Source organism: Dromiciops gliroides, chromosome 2, assembly GCF_019393635.1.
Source record: "Dromiciops gliroides isolate mDroGli1 chromosome 2, mDroGli1.pri, whole genome shotgun sequence".
Taxonomy (NCBI): Eukaryota; Metazoa; Chordata; class Mammalia; order Microbiotheria; family Microbiotheriidae; genus Dromiciops; species Dromiciops gliroides.
In genome coordinates, this window is record NC_057862.1 from 117265103 (window position 1) to 117282976 (window position 17874).

The following is a 17874-nucleotide window of genomic DNA, read 5'->3' on the forward strand; positions in this document are numbered from 1 at the left end:
TGGTCCTTCCTCATGGGATGCCAATGAAAAGGTTTCCTTGACCACTCAATAGGCCCGGCCCTTCCTAGCTGGAAACCTATCTTCATTTATCCCTGTCAGCTTAAATGGAAGAAAACAAAACAGATTGAAGAAGACAGGAGATGAATCAATTAATGCAGATTACAGGAAACAAGAGGCAAAACAATTAAAATGATGGAAGGGTTTGTGGGCTGACACTATTCATGTGAAAGACCACAATTGAAAATATTCTCAAACACCTTTAATCAGGAAATGAGAAATTGTTTTAGAAACCAGATTACATTTTTTCTCTTGGGTCATTTTTAATGCCTTGGCTCAAGGTACTTTCGGAGGTGCTGGTTGCTTTCATTAAATTAATCATTATTTTGGTATTTCCCTCACACACAGAAGAGTGCCATTGGTTTATAGAAAAGGCAGGTTAGAAATAGAGTTTCATATTTTTCACTGGATTCTAGAATCAGCTCATCAACGAGCATTTATTAAAGGCCTACTATGTTCCAGACACTAAGTACTGAGCATACAAAGACAAATAGGAAAGTCTGCCCTCAAGGAACTTGCATTCTATCCAGGAAAACAACACACATACACATGCATACATACGTATGCACACACATATACACAGCTCAGGAAGTCACTTTAACCCTCATTACCCTAGAGTCAGGAAGATTCATGTTCAAATACGATCTCAAACTCTTAGTAACTGTATAACTCTGCCCAAGTTACTTTACCTCTATCTGCCTCAGTTTCTTCATCTGTAAAATGGGGATCATAATAGTACTAACCTCACAGGGTTGTTCTGAACTTAAGATACTTATAAAGGATTTTTCAGACCTTAAAGTGATATGTAAATACTAGCTTGTCATCATTATTATTTTAAAATTTTGAATTAAATGCATTTTAATATTTATTTTTTTTCTATTGAGAGTGGCTCTTTTTGTATGTTGCAAAAGTGAGTAAGGCAAGTATGACATTTTGTATGGGAAGCAGTGAGGTAGAGGAAAATGGACTTTCAGAGAAATAAGGAACCCTGCAATTGCATATGATTATGTATGCAAAAAGTGCAATTTCCTTTCCATCTTTTTTTTGGTGACATTTAAATAGAGCCCTAAGTAAGTTCAGGCTGCCATGGCTTGTTTCCAGAGCAACAAATTTAGCGGGTACTAACATGGCATTTATAGTCCTTCAGCTGCACAGAAACAAGGGAGCTTACCACCTAGTTAGCAAGATGAAATAAGCTAGGAAATGTCAGGTCTTTTTCCCTTACTAACCCTCCCACCAACCCTCTCTCCTTACTGCCCTTTCCCCCCAGTTAGTTCCCAGTTAGTGCCTCTCGAGTCTTGAGATCTTTGTGCCATGGGGTAATATCCCATGCCCATCTCCCACTGTCCCAACCCAGTGTCAACTTCCTCCAGCTCAGCCCTAGACACAATTGATGATATTTGTGGAGAGTACGCAGATGCCTATTAAGGCTCAGCGACTAAAGCCTAGATTATAAAAGGGGATTGTGCATAGATGTTCAATGGTAAAAAAAAAAAAAAATCATTTCTGAATTTTGCTTGGAATCTTTGGTGAAACTTGCAGACCTAGATTCCATACTCTCTTTTCCTTTTTTTTATGAAAATCAATATAGTATTTGCCCTTTCCCAATCCTATGACATCCTTCCCAATAAAAAGACCACCAACGATGGCTCAGTAAGAATATCTTACAGTTCTTTCAGTATTTGGGGACAGGGATGTGCTGGCTGGAACCAGCTGGAACTGGCTTGCAGAAGCCAATCATTGAATTTTGAGTGTGAGCATTTACACCTTATAAATTTGCAAGGGTTCCAGATCCAGGCTTGATTTATTGTTTTGTTGATTGACCAGACTTCAGAAAGTTACAGAGAAAATGTTCATACAGATTAAATTTACTTGTTTGTTTGTTTGTTTGTTTGTTTTTGGTGGGGCAATGGGAGTTAAGTGACTTGCCCAGGGTCACACAGCTAGTAAGTGTTAAGTGTCTGAGGCTGGATTTGAACTCAGGTCCTCCTGACTCTAGGGCTGGTGCTCTATCCACTGTGCCACCTAGCTGCCCCCAATACCTCCATTTGTTTAAAATATCCAAAACATCTCAAAACATATTGATATGCCATTTTATGCCAGACGAGTTACACATTATCAGCAAACATCAATCATTGTTTACATCAAGTTTCCCAATTATAAACTTTGTTGTTCAGTCATTTTTAGTCACGTCCAACTATTTGTGACCCGATTGAGGGTTTTCTTTGAATGGTCTGCCATTTCCTTCTCCAGCTCATTTTACAGATAAAGAAACTGAGGCAAATAGGTTTAAGCAACATGACCAGATAGGAAGTGTCTGAGGCCAGATTTGAACTCAGAAAGATGAGTCTTCCTGATTCCAAGCAAGTTTCCTATGGTCACACAACTATCATCAGCACTGGGATTTGATCCAAGTTCTTCCTGACTCCAAGCCCAGCATTCTATCCACTATGCCACGGTGCCCCAATGACAACAGGATAGATCAATAATCAAGAATGTTTGCAGAAGATGGAAAATTCCTCTTAAAATATTGCATATATGGCTATAGAGATTTTGTTCAAAACAAGAGTCAGACATTTTGTAATTAGCTTAATATGTGACTCTTCCAAAAAGAAATATCAAATAAAAGCTAAAGATAACTGGCATATTTACTGGACTTTCAATGGCATAATTCTTAGTCATGTTTACAAAAACAGTAGCTAAACGAGGTGGAACCGAAAGATTAGATAACAAAGATACTAGCTCACATTTAGTTTTCTACCCTGTGAGATAGGGACAGCTGGGTGGTACAGTAGATAGAACATCCAGCCTGGAGTCATATCCCTAAGTTTGAATCCAGTCTTCGATTCTTACTAGCTTACTAGGGTGACCCTGGGCAAACCACTTAACCCCGTTTGCCTTAATTCCTCAATCTGTAAAATAAACTGGAGCAGGAAATGGCAAAGCACTCCAGTATCTTTGACAAGAAAACCCTAAATGGGGTGACTAAAAGCCAGATAGGACTGAACAACAATACCCTATGAGGAAATAGTAGAAGTATTTTCATTCTTATTTTACAGATAGGGAAACTGAGGTTCACAGAGTTAAAGCAACTCTCCCATCAAGGAGAGGGAAGGAGGGAGGAAGGGAGGAAGAGAGAGAGAGAGAGAGAGAGAGAGAGAGAGAGAGAGAGAGAGTGATTCCCAGATGATTAGGTGAGAACCTACATAAACTCTCCATGGCACAAAAATCTGGTTGTTTCACTTCTGTAAATATGTCTTTAAGAATCACTTGTATTGAATATTTTAGCACCAACTCTGTTTAGTCTTTTTTTTGTTTGTTTTTTGTTTGTTTGTTTTTGCGGGGCAATGGGGGTTAAGTGACTTGCCTAGGGTCACACAGCTGGTAAGTGTCAAGTGTCTGAGGCTGGATTTGAACTCAGGTACTCCTGAATCCAGGGCCAGTGCTCTATCCACTGCGACACCTAGCTGCCCCCTCTGTTTAGTCTTAGTTGTATAGACCTGAACGATATCACCACTCAAAGCCATTTATAGGATTTCTGACACATGAGGGATCTCAGGTGAGGAGAGCCAGGGAAGAAAAAGACTTTGAGGCAGTTGCAGGGGAAGCCAGCATGAACAGCTACTGACACTGGCCCAGCTACAGTGACTAGGTATCATTCATGGTATTAGGTCCCTAGAAAGGGGAAGCTAAATGCTTTCCAAATATTTTATTTGATTCTCACAACAACCCTGGGAGGTGGGTGCTCTTATTATCCCCATTTTACAGTTAAGAACACTGAGGCAGATAGAGGTTAAGTGACTTGCTCAGGGTTACACAGCCAGTAAGTGACTTAGGCTGAATTTGAAATAAGGTTTCGCTGACTCCAGACTCACTGCATGCCATAGCTGCCTCTGACACCTATTGCCTAGAACCAATAGTATAATGTAAGCAGTCCATCCCAAGCTGATACAGTTTCACTGATGGAGTGGTAGAGGAAGGTAACCTCTGAGAGATGGGTATGATAGTGATACAACCCTTGAGAAGGCATTTTGGGGGGTGGCTAAGGGTCAGAATTGGATTGTAGAGCACAGAAAACCACTATGAGTGCCTGCCTCTTCTAACTGTTGGCACCTTGGAGTAAAAGCACTAGTCATTCCAAAATGATTATGGCTTTGTCACCATAGAAGAATAGAATCAGTGCTTAGACAAAAACAAGGCAAAGTTACCAAAGCTATTTGAAGTGACACTTACTTGTTGAGTTACTGCGAGTCCTCTGTCCAATGGTTTTGGCATGCAGGAAACTGTTATTTTGGGCTTCCAGTTTGCTGGGCTTTTCTCTAGAAGTGGCAGTCAAAGATTCCTACAAAATAATCCCAATATCATTTCAACCAGTTGGTTAGAACAAGGTTCTTGTTCTAGTTAGCTTTATCATAAAATATGCAACTAGTCACAACAGGGAACAGGCACGAAGATGGATCCACCAAGAAATCAGTGTTGCTTGTAACAATTCAAAGTTTGTGTCCTCTCTGACAGGATGTGGATGAATATTGCCTTGAATTTAAGGATGTCCTATGTCCTCCCATTCCCCATTAGAATGTAAACTCTTTGAGAGCAGGAATACTACTATTTTTCATGTTTGCATCCTCAGAGCCAAGCACATGTGGCTCCTTGCACTGAAGAAATGTATGTGGAGTTGAATTTGAAGAAGAAAACTAGCCAAACAGACTTCCCCTAATAAAACAGATGGGGCAGCTAGGTGGTTCAGCGGACAGAGCACTGGCCCTTTTATCAGGAGGACCTGAGTTCAAACATGTCCTCAGACACTGTGTGACATGGGGCACTGTGTGACACTTAACCCTAATTCGCCTCCCAGAAAGAAAAGAAAAATAGCCCTAGACCAGAGATGTTTAGAATCATGTAATTTTAAAGCCATATGTTGAGATCATAAGTCAAATTCTTTCCTTTACTAGGTGAGTCATTCAACCTGAAGATGTGAATTCAAATCCATTCCAAAGACTACTTAATAGGAATATCGAAGTATGTAAGACACTGTGCTTGCATTATTGGTGAACTATGAGACCTTGAAGAAATCAAGTTAACTTCTCCAAATCTGTTTCCTACTTTTCATGGGATTATAGATGGAGAACTAGGAGCCATCCCAGAAGTCATCTTGTCCAACCCTCTCATTTTACATATGGGGAGACTGAGGGCCAGAAAGATTCAATGATTTAGTCAAGGTCACAGATAAAGTAAATATTAGAGCATCACTCCCCATAACTTCAAATACCCTGTGGTTTCCACTGAGCTATCAGTCAGCTGGTATCAGAATCAAATGAAATAATGTAAGTCCTTTTCTATAATTTTATATCATTATGTATATATATATATGTATATACATGTATACATATAAAATTATATTTTATCCTTATTATCTTTATTATCATTATGCTCTTAGCCACGTCATTTCAGAAATAGAAAAGTAAGCCAGAAGAAAAATACCTAACATTTTTAGAGCATTTTATGGTTGCAAATATGTGTGTATACACACATGCATATATATATATATATATATATATATACACAATATATACACATATACATACACATACACAGGTGTTTGTGTACACTGTGCATGTCTGTCTGTATGTACACACATGTATACGTGTCAGTTGTGTGCATATACATCTATGTGAATACACATGTGTATATGTGTATATTATATGTTTGTGAATATATTATTTTTGCATTTGATCCTCACTACAACCCCGTGAAGTAGGTGCTATTATCACTTTTTGGAAGATAAGGAAACTGAGGCTGACAGAGGTTAAGTAACTTGCCTAGGTCACACATCTAATAAATTTCTTGGGTAGTATTTGAACTTAGGCCTTCCTAAGTTAGGATTCCAAGTCAGGAGCTCTATCCAGCAAACCACCTAGCTGCCTGATATGTCTATATATCTATATAGACATATCCACGTCCATCTATCACCTAGCTAGCTAGCTATCTGTTCTTTCATTTGATCCCCACAACAATGTGAGGTAGGTGCTATTATCTTAATCTTGTTACCTTTCTATGAATTGGCAGTCTTTCCAATTGTTCCTATAGTGACCCATGGAGAACTCTTCTAGTTCCCTATCTATAAAATAAAAGAGTTCCCAGAAGCGATGCCAGTTGGGCCATTCTCTAAGTCTATGAATTGATTCAGAATGACCCCCGCTTTATCATGAGGATTAACATGCAACTCAGTCTGGGGAACTGGAGAGGAACTGGAGAATCGATTCTCTTTTTTAGCACCAGGTGGCACTACCAAGTCAAAAAATGATCTATTCACTCAGGACAAACTCTAGTTCTATGAATTCTTAAAAACAGAATCAGTTTTTTAAAGGCTTAGAAGATTATTTGACCAAAGATGATTTTTAGAACCATGTTCCATTAATTTATTACTGGGATTTCATAAGGTCAGTCCATGATCCTGGATTCCACTATTGAAATAGAATTATATAAACATAGCATATTGGGCTGCTAGGTATACAGTGAACAGAGTGCCAGGCTTGGAATCAGGAAGACCAAAATTCAAATCCTAGCCTTAGACACTTACTATCTGTGTGACCCTGGACAAGCCACTTAACCATGTTTGCCTCCATTACCTCATCTGTAAAATGAGCTGGAGAAGGAAATGGCAATGGCATATCTGTGCCAAGAAAACCCCAGATGAGGTCATGGAGAGTCAGCCATGACTGAAACTACTCAATAACAACAATAACTAAATTCAAGGCACTCTGCCAGTGTTGGGCATACTGAGGGGTGGGGGGAAATGAAGAACAGTATCTCCCCTCAAGGAGCTTACATTATACTAGACCTTTTTTCTTGGGGGGGGGCAGGGTAATGAGGGTTAAAGTGACTTGCCCAGGGTCACACAGCTAGTAAGTTTAAAGTGTCTGAGGCTGGATTTGAACTCAGGTCCTCCTGAATCCAGGGCCAGTCCTTTATCTACTGTACCACCTAGCTGCCCCCTCTACTAGACCCTTTAATGTAGGTAACTACAGGTATCATTATCTCTACTTTACAGATGTAGAAACTGACATGGAGATATTGAGTTTCCTGACCTTGGTTCACAGTGCTAATAAATATCAGAAATAGAATTCAAATGCATATCTTTCTGATTGCAAGTGCAAAATTCTGCTACTCCTATTAAAACTCAGGTCTCCTTTCAACACCGACTTATATAAATAAATAGTCCCTTGTTTCACTTCTTCCAGTATAAGTAGTAGCTTGTGTGGGTAAATAAGAAGGCTGAATTTCAAATGCTATTTGTGTCATACCTACCAGGAGCAAAAGTAAACTACAGAAATGAGGGTTAGCAACTGTGCCAGAATTGCCCTTGCTTGCAAAATTTCCTTTTAAAATATTTTTTTCCCTAATGATTATAGTGTTAGTTAATTAAAAGATTTTTTGGCTTCTTTCTGTATTAGTGGCAAGATTGTTATAAAGTGCAGATAATCAATCAATCAATAAACATTTATTAAGCCCCTAGTAGATGTTAGGCAATAGTCTGAAAAGTGGAAAGAAATTGATGTCATTCCATAGACACTGAAGCAATTACCATATAATCTGAAAACAAAACTCCATAGTGAAGGGGAAAGGGGTTTCCTCATTGCAATTATCCACTGTAGTTGTTAAAAATCATCTCTAGGGGCAGCTAGGTAGCGCAATGGATAAAGCACTGGCCCTGGAGTCAGGAGTACCTGAGTTCAAGTCCGGCCTTAGACACTTAACGCTTACTAGCTGTGTGACCCTGGGCAAGTCACTTAACCCCAATTGCCTCACTAAAAAAATTTTTTTAAAAGATTACTTTATAAAAATCATCTCTATATGTAGACTATATCAAGATACTTTATGAAGTGCATGAAGGGAAGCTGAGAACATATGCTTATGGGCCTTCAAGGCAAAGAATATTATCTTCTCAATACTGGAGACCCAGCCTAAAATAAGATCAATCGACCAGCATTGGCTTTAAGCAGACAGGGGATAGGCATGCTGGGACCCGAAGATCATAGATATAAAAGTAGAAAGACTCTTTGGAGCCATCTGGACCAACCTTCTCTTTTTACAGATGAGGAAACTAAGACCTATAGAGGTTATAGAATCACAAGTAATACTGCTATCCTTTGGGGCATGGGAAGAGTCTATTGATGAAAAGGATATAAAACAGAACAGTCTAATAACAAGGGTCCTTGTACTAGGAAAGAATGTGGACTATCTTCCAAAGAGAACAACTTATTCATCTATGAAGGTGGGGGCGAAGGGAAAGGGGGGAGGAAGAAGGCAATTCCAAGAAAGTTACTCTATGGGACCAGGCAAGAGAATTGGAGGAGATTGCCACTGCACAGCCCAGGGACCCTGGTAATGGAGCACTGAGACTGAACACAGGTGAGGGAGTAGGGCCCCTTGTGAAATAAGATGGTGGTCTCCACAAGGCTGCCAGGATGAAAGAAGGACAGCCCTCTGGATGTCAGTGATCCAGGACAAAGCATGCTTGGCCCCATACTAGGTACGACTCTATGAGAATATAGTATTGGAGGAATAGGGTGGTTCAGAACTTGTAAAACTCTCATTCTCCCTTGAGATCAATCTACAGAGTGACTGCAAGTGCGCACTGTCTCAGAACTATCCTATAGGCCTCAAAGTGTTAAGGACTGGTCAAGACTAGTGAATTCTCTGGATAATTTTGTCACACTGCATTTTACCTGAGAAGATAGAGCCACAGTATAAATTATCTTACTACATAATTCCTATGGGAAAGAAAGGTTACATTTTATCATAAACTGGCGTGGGAAACAAAGTAAGTTCAAACCATGTCTCTTGAAAGTTTTAAGTCTCAACCTAACATAGAAGGTGTTTTCACCTATCCATTTGGGACAAGCAGAGAGGGCATAGTCAGCTGCCCCAATAAATGCTAGCCATGATTAATGAGAATTTATACTACAGAGTGCCTGAAAGTAAAGAAACTGCCTTATATATACAACCTAATTTGGTTCACAAGATACCCCATGTGGCATGGAGTACAAGTATTGTAGGGACCATTTTATAGATGAGAAAACTGAAGTTCAGGAAGGTCGAGGAACTTTCTCAGAATCACACAGCTGGTTGGTGGCAAAGATGAGATATGAACATAGGTATTCTGATACTATGTCTACTGCTCTTTCACCACATCCCATAAACACTTGGATAAGCCATGAGGATAAGGGGAAATTGCTTCCCCTTGATTATGACAAATGTCTTATAATTAAAATATTTTTCCCCCAGAACAATATGTTTTGCACATAAAGAGGCATTATCCCATAGTATAAAGAGCATTTTACTGGGAGAAAATCTGTGTTCTAGTTCCATTTCTGCTGTGTAATTTGAGGCAAAGCATTTGGTCTTCTCTGTACTTCAGCTTGCTCCTCCAAATAAAAATGATCTTCAAGATTCTCTCAGCTCAAGATTTATATGAACTGATATATAGTGAAGTGAACAGAACTAAGAGAATGTTGTGCACAGAGACAGCAATATCATTGTTTGATGAAGAACTGTGAATGATAACTATTCTTAGCAATGCAATTATCCAAGACAATCCCAAAGGACTAATGATGAAGCATGCTATCCACCTTCTAAAAAAGAACTGATATTGACTGAACACAGACTGAAGCATGCTATTTTTCACTTTCATTTTTTTATTCAAGTTTCCTTATACAAAATTACTAATATGATAATGTTTTACATAATTGCACATGTATAACCTATATCTGATTGCTTATCACCTCAGCGAGGGGAGAGGAGAGGGAGAGAAGGAGGAGTAGAATTTGGAACTCAAAACTTTAATAAAATGTTTATTATTATTTTTTAAAGTTTTTTTAAAGAGTAAAAAAAATTAAAAGATTCTTCCAGCTCAGAATTCTGTATTTATTCTTCAGATGAAAATAAGTCCTATAAGTTTGAGCTAAATGATGAGTGTGTCTAAGTTGGTACAAGGGCCTCTGTGCCTATTGAATTTATCATGTTAAAAAAAGGATTCAAAAGAATAAGCCCTAATGGAGCAAAATGTCTGTCCTTGGCTCAGAGGGATGCTTGATCACATTCATGGAAAATGTGCTCTGGTTGGAATAGTCACACATCAAAGAATGAGTGCAGGATCCCAGCTAGCACACGTCAACAGATACAAAGTTCTTCTATTCCATCTTTCACAGTTAACATTGGCTATGTGAGCTGAGGTTTTGTCATTAGTAGTAGGGATGGATTGTGGTTGAGATGGGAGGGGGAGTGCCTTCAAACCAGATTTTTCCCTCATTCTCCTCTGAGACGAAGAAGTCTCAGCTTTAGGTAGTTGTCATGTGAGTCTATAATTCCTCTGCTTACCTCATTAGCAATCCCTAAATTGATCAAGCCCGTTGCTGACTGAATGAGAGATTTCGATTCCTGATTGGAGAGCTCCTTAGGAGATTGTCCATTAAGTGTCAACAGCTCATCTCCTGATGCTAATCGGCCATCTCTAAGAGTGGGAAAAAAAGCACACCATAATTCCCATTGGATCTACATAGTGGACACCAGAACTCAGATTGTTGGGATTCTTGATGGCTAGACTTTTCTTGAGAATTCAAAGGTTTAGAAGAAAACAAAATCATAATTTTACTGCTGGAAGGGACTTCAGAGGCTCTCTAGTTCAACCCTTTCATTTTATACATAAGGAAACTAAGCCTTAGGAAGTTAGGTGACCTTCCCAAGGTCACACATGTTAACATAAGTGAAAGGATCTGAACCTAGAACCTAGAATTTCAGAGCTGATATTCTTCCTATTGTATCCTGTTGCTCCCCATTTTGAGATGTATTCATAGTATCAAAATTGAAAGGGATCAATAGAGGTCACCTAGTCCAATATCCTCCTTTTTTCAAATGAAAAAAAAAACTGAAGCCAAGGAAAGTTAAGTGATTTATCCAAGGTCATATAGGTAATAAGTAAGCATTTTAGGATTTGAACACATGTCCTCTTACTCCAATGCCTGTATATTTCCTTCTATACCATGATACCTCCCTATGTGAATACTCAGACAATGAGGAAGGAATAATGGAACTTTTACACTTTCCAATTGAATTTACCTCAAAACAATTAACCTTTATTTCTTCTAGATTCAAGGCACTGTCTATATCCTAGTCAAATTGGGTCAGGGAACAATTAATTCAATTATACTTATTAAAACTCATTGATCAAGTCACTCTGATCAAATTAGTCACATAGCAACCAGAATTGATCATTGAGCCAGCTGAAATGAATGAATTAGTCACATTTCAGTCTGCTAAAAATGAGATCATAGAGTATTAGAGCTGATAGGGTTAATCTAGTGTTAATCCAGTCCAACTAGGAGTATATTGGTGTTTGATGATAAACTCTCCAGGGGGAAAAACATGCATAATGTACTTTTTTTTGGGGGGGGGGTCAGGCAATGAGGGTTAAGTGACTTGCCTAGGGTCACACAGCTAGTAAGTGTCAAGTTTTTGAGGCCATATTTGAACTCAGTTCCTCCTGAATCCAGGGCCACTGCACCACCTAGCTGCCCCCCTCCACAATGCACTTTTAAGTTTCATCTGCATTATTAAAATTTTCTCCTTCACTTTCTTAGGTCTAGACAATCAACAAAACAAAAAATCAAGGCTCAATGTGTAGCATTTGCCATAAGAGGACATGAAGACAAAGTGATTGGTGGTAGGGCAGATGAGGACAACTAATTAGCAATAGATCTTAGATTAGGTAGGACCCAGCTGTCCATTCCTATTCCAGCTTTATAACACACCATGCAATAAGTAGTATAGCCAGTATGGAACATCAACAGATAGCACACAATGTCACTGTCCCTTTTGTCTTCTTTTAATTGAGATAGTTTAAGCGAAATTCTCATCCTGGGGCAGAGACACAAAGGGAGAGTGCCTCTCTTCACTCTTCCATGATCCAGTCCATTCTGTCCTGCTCAGAGAACAGCCCGGCTCCCATTACAGATGTACTATGCTTTAAAGGAAAGTAGTATATCCAAAAGCCAGAACACACCAAAAGGAGAATTGAAGAATGATTATTCACTTTTATATGGGAGGGCTTATCCCATGGTTCCTTTCAAGTGTGAGCTCCCTGGAGAACACATAAGTATTTGCTTACAGAACTACTTGACAGCAGAGATCAAGGGGCAAAGAGACTTACAGCTAAATTGCCAGGAAACCCTGCCAAAGCTCAGTCCCACTGCTTTCTCTTCCCACATTCTACACAGGCTGTTCCCTGACTTCAGCCCTGCCCTCTCCTATCTCTATGTATTCACCCATGATTTCCCCCATGTCTAACAAGTACTCTTCTCTCCTTTCCATCTCCTCTATGAAGCCTTCCCTTCTCCTATCACATTTTACCATATGTAGCTAGTAGATAGAGAGCCGATCTCAGGGCCCGAAAGACCTGGATTCAAGTCTGGTTTCTGACACATACTGACTGGTTGTATGATCCTGGTAAGTCATTAAACTTTGAGTGATCTAGACAACCCTCTAAGACTTAAAAATTACAGAAAAGGTGCTGACCTAGAATGGAAAAGGGAGATTTCTCATCTGGGAGTTTCCTCTATCAATGATTTCATAGACTAGAGATATTCATTTAATGATCCATTCATTCACTCACTATATTCTCCTCAGCTTTGATGTTTCCCAGATGCATGACTACACAGTTGACCTTTCTCCTGATCCATTCCACTGTGTATTTATTGTATTCCTCTCTATTCTCAACACGCTGCTATATATCTTTCCATTTTTAAACCAACTTTCTTTTCACCCATCTTGCTTTCACTGAAACCTAGTTTTTCCTCAAGGATCCCTTGTGACCCTTAGAATTACAATCCACTTTCTTCTACTTCTCTCATCCCTACCCCCACCCACCAATCTTAAACTCTTACAAAGATGGGGTGGCTTATTCCTTCCCTGACTCTACTGTTCCCAAATCATGCTTCTAGTCAATAATTGGACAAGCTTTCCTTCTATGACATCAAAGATATCCATTTATATCACTGTCTTCCTATCATGGCTACCATCAGTGCTTACTTCCAGAACTCCCTTTCATTTTTGTCTATGACTTCAGCAACTGGCTCATGATTTCTCTATCACAGTCACAGCCATTATCATCTATGGAAATGTCAAGTTATGCTAGCTAATTGTCTAACACAAGAGATCCATGGACCCCAAAGGGTTTGGTGGATAGTCTTAGGGATTATATAAATTTTAATGGGAAAATTACATCTTTATTTCCACTATCCTTTAGTTTCTGCTATAATCATATTTGTTTTATTTTATTCATTTAAAAACATTATTCTGAGAAAGTGCCCATAGGCTTTGTTAGACTGACTGCCTAAGGGATCCATATCACAGAAAATGTGAATAACTCCTACAATACCTCCTGAGGACTTAATTTCTTAATGTTCTGAACTCCAAAAGTCTCCTCTCTTTGGTGAGGCCTTAGAGCATCCATCTCATGGAACTGCACTACCCCAAAATCCTGAAATTCAAAACTCCACTCTGGGCTATTCTACTAAACCACCCCATCATCCTTATCAAAGCCTCCAATCTGTTGATTTCTTCTAATCTCTCAGTCCATTTCTCTACAAAGGCTTAGGACCTTAAGATCACAGATCTCAAGCAGAAAGGTACTTCAAACGCCATTATTTCAATCCCTTCATTTTTCAGATAAAGAACTGAGGACTAAGGGGGTAAAGGGCCTATGTATAAGGGTCACAGACAGGATTTGAACCTGTTTTCTGACTCCAGAGTTTGACATTGTACTACCCTGCTTCATTTACCTCCATACACACTTTTGATCCCAAGGATTGCTTCTTTTACTATTCACTGTCCTAGAATCAACCCTTTGTCCCCATGGCCTTTCATTTTTGACCAGGGTAGTCCTCATTACCTGATTCCTTTAAGCATATGCTGAAGAGTATTACTGGTGGCAAATGTAATGAAACTGGGCTGATCTGGTGCATGTCAAAATCATGATGCATGCCCCTCATGGGCTCTCACTGCTTCCTGGCAATCCTTCTACTGCCCTCTTATTGGTGCTCTACCTCATTCACCAAAGCATTTATTTCAAATTTTTCATCCACCTGTCACATCCCAAGTTGATTGTCCCCTCCAATACCTATTAGTGGAGGACTTGGCTACTTCACTATAAAGGCTGTAACCACTGCTCAGAACTTCTCAAAATCATCATTCACTATATCCTCCTTCCCTTTGGTCACAAAGGAAAACATATCTCCTTTCTCACTATTAATTCTATCTACAGGGTGGGCCAAAAATCAAGAAGTCGTAAAGGAGTTTCAATATTTAATAACTCTTTAATTTTTAATTTATAATATCATACATATATATATATATATATATATATGAGAGAGAGAGAGAAAGGAAATAAAGAAATACTTCTCAAAAAGTTATTCAGGGGCAGCTAGATGGCTCAGTGGATAGAGCACCAGCCCTGGAGTCAGGAGTACCTGAGTTCAAATCTGGCCTCAGACACTTAACACTTACTAGCTGTGTGACTCTGGGCAAGTCATTTAACCCCAATTGCCTCACTAAAAAAAAAAAAAAGTTATTCAAACAGACCCCTTCGTGACTTTTGGCCCATGCTGTACATTCATGGTATCATTCCCTTCCTCAATCATCAGTATCTTTCTCTATGATCATAGATTTAAAATTGGAAGGGCCCATTTAGTCTAATCCCTTCATTTTACTAATGAGGACCTAAGATGCAGGGAGGCCCTGACTTGCTTAGGGTCACAACCTATTTAGGTAGCAGAGATGGAATCTGAATCCAGGTCTTTGCAAATACAGACTTCTTTCCTCTCTATAGCATGATGTCTTCGGCAAACATATAGTATGGTGTGTTAAAGTGTTAGACTTTGATTCAGGTGAATGAAGTTCATTTTATACCTCTGAAACATCTGTGTGACCCTGAGCAAGCCTTTCCACATTTCAACCTCATTTTCTGTATCTGCAAAATGGGAATAATAATACTTGTATTACCTCACAAGGTTGTTATAAGGAAACCACTAGCTATTATCATTATTTCTGCCTCTCCACTGGTTATTCTCATCTGCCTACAATTTACCTAGTTCTTAAAACAAACAAACTCCTTTGTGTAATTGACCTTTCTAACCCACCCATCTGCCTTCCCAACTCTTTTTCTCCTCCACTGTAAAACATTTTAAAAGTTGTATAATATAAATACCCCTGCTTCCTCACCACCCATCCTCTCCTCAACTCCTTACAAATTTGACTTCCATCCTATTCTTTAGTAAAACAACTCTCAGAGGTCAATAATGTCTTCATAATTGTCAAATCCAATGAACTCTTTTTAATCTTCATTCTTCCTGATCTCTCCATAACATTTGACTCTTGATTACCAACCTCATCCCTTTAAATAATCTATTCTCCCTTGGCTCCAGAGATAAAAATATTTTCCTGTTATTTTTTTTTAATTTCACCTTTTGGAGCTCCTTCACTGGCTTATTATCTTCTTCTTGACCTTTTTGGTGAGTATTCCCCAAGCTTCTATCCCTGGTTCTTTTCTTTACAAACTTTCTCCCTTAGATACCCTAAGACATCTCCTTTGGACATTACTCATTTATCTCGTCTACACAAATAAATCCCAAATCAAGCCCTTCTCTTTCTGAACTCCAAACTGCATATCCAGCTGTCTATAGAATATCTACAGCTGGATGTCCTACTACAGGAGTTCTTAACCTTATTTATTTAACCTTATCACTTCCAGGATCAAGTACAAAAATCCTCTGTTTGGAATTTCAGAACCCTTCATAACCTAGCTCCCTCCTAAACTTTCCAGACATCTTTTATCTTACTCCTCTTCATCTTACTCCCTGTCAGTAAGACTGGCTTCCTAGCTGTTCCACAAAAAATATACTTTACCTCTTGGCTCTTGCCCTTCCTCTTCAAAATACCCATTACACTTATTACCTGTCTTAGGCATTTATAATATTATTCTGTATTTAAATTATTTGTGTATATTCATATTCCCTACTAGATTGTTAACTCCTCGAAAAGTATCTTAGTGTAGGTGTCAGAAGACTTGGGTTTGGGCTCCAGGTCTAATGCTTATTAGTTCTCTTTCCAAAGTTACCTCGTATCTAACTACTTTGTATATATTTTATCTACTCACTTCATATTTATGCTATATATACATATGTATATTCATATATATGTATATATATAATGCACACTTATTATCTCTTCTAATAAAATGTAAGCTATTTGGGAGTAAGGATTATTTCTTTCTTTATAATAATAGATCCTACATAGCAGACACTAAATACTTGTAGACTGATTGATTATCAGAAGCAAGTCCCTTAAGTTCTTAGGTTTTTCCATCTATAAAAGTGGGAATAATGATAATTTAAAGGAATAGCTTTGTAAACCCTCAAGTTGTAAGCTATTAGTAAGGATAAGGATTGTATTTTATCCAAATCCATGCTTTCCCTCAACTTCTAGCACAGAGCTTTGAACCCAGTTGGTGCTTCATAATGGCTCCATGAACTAGGAGATCTAGAGAAATGTCATTACAGATCCAGAAGGGGACTAACTCCTGTTAACCACAGTAGTTCAAAGGTTAAAAGTCAAAGAGTTGCTCTAAACTTTTAATTATCACTAAAAGATAACTAAAAGAATAGAAACAAAGGGAATCTCTTATTTTAGTTTTTAAACTAAGTAACTGGATTTAATTGCCATGTTTTGGAGTTACACAAAGTACTTTCAACCTGTATAGCATCAACATTTTACTGGCACTGTTAGCAGGATGCTCTTGATTCATCCAAATTTCACTGCTTCCTTCCCTCAGATGAGGGAAGATACCCTTTGGTTTGTGAGCTAACAGAATGTGAAATTAGGACACTGATGGCAAGGACGTTGGGGGAGAGTAGAAATCCAAAATTCTGGTTAATCTACCAACCACATAATCAGTCCCTGAATAATTAAAACTTGATTATAAAATGGATGGATTCAAACCCTCAGGGGGTAGAATCACAATTTTTCAGTTGGAAGAGACCTTGAAGATCATGTCTTCCAATATACTCATTTCACAACTAAGACTAAGGCCCATTAAATTGAAATGACCTGCTTAAGGTCACTCAACTAGTGAGCAGGAATATTAGAAAGCTCCTTGTGTTTTTTTTTTTAAAGGAGGAGGAGGAAAAGGAAGAACCATTTTAAAGCTCCAGTATGAGAAATTTTTCTCTATGATTTTTAAGCTATTCAATTGAGCTGTGGTACAGGAAGCATCATAGACATCATCCATGTGGCTCACTGACTGTGCTCATGACTAGTCATTTTCAATATTTCAGTAATGATATCACTTCCATTTACATAGTGGTTCACAGTGATGAAGAAACTTGTTTATTGCTTGATCCTCACATCCACTTTGTGAGAAAGGACAAGCATTATTATTCCTCCTTGTTATCTGAGGAAATTAAGGTTAAATGACTTCCCCCAATAGTTGCATAGCTCATAAATGCTAGTGCCTGGACTTGAACCCAGATATTTTGTCTCTGTCTAGTGCTCTTTCTGTTCTGCTATGTCGTTTGATTCTTCTTCCAAACTGTTCCTCTACTATGGCTCCTAAGCCAACTGGAAGGTGTTTGTGTTATAGTGCTTGGAGGTTTACAAAGTGACTTGCATATACTATCTCATTTGAGCCTCCTCACAACAGCCCTTGAAGTTTGGTGCTATTATTATTACTATTCTATGAATAAGAAAATTGAGGTTGAGAGGTGA

General features: G+C 38.6%; 1 protein-coding gene across 4 annotated transcripts in view; it reads right to left on the reverse strand.

The window, feature by feature from the left end:
- The window catches only part of IL16 (interleukin 16), a 170426-nt gene that overhangs the window by 66755 nt on the left and 85797 nt on the right, over positions 1 to 17874 (reverse strand). For 3 of the 4 annotated variants that reach the window (XM_043987106.1, XM_043987107.1, XM_043987108.1), the window contains 2 exons: positions 10438 to 10570; positions 4291 to 4399 (listed from right to left, as the gene is read on the reverse strand). In XM_043987106.1, the coding sequence (XP_043843041.1) occupies positions 4291 to 4399; positions 10438 to 10570 (242 nt within the window). The remainder of the gene's footprint in view (positions 1 to 4290; positions 4400 to 10437; positions 10571 to 17874) is intronic. The other variant, XM_043987110.1, reaches the window with a different exon arrangement.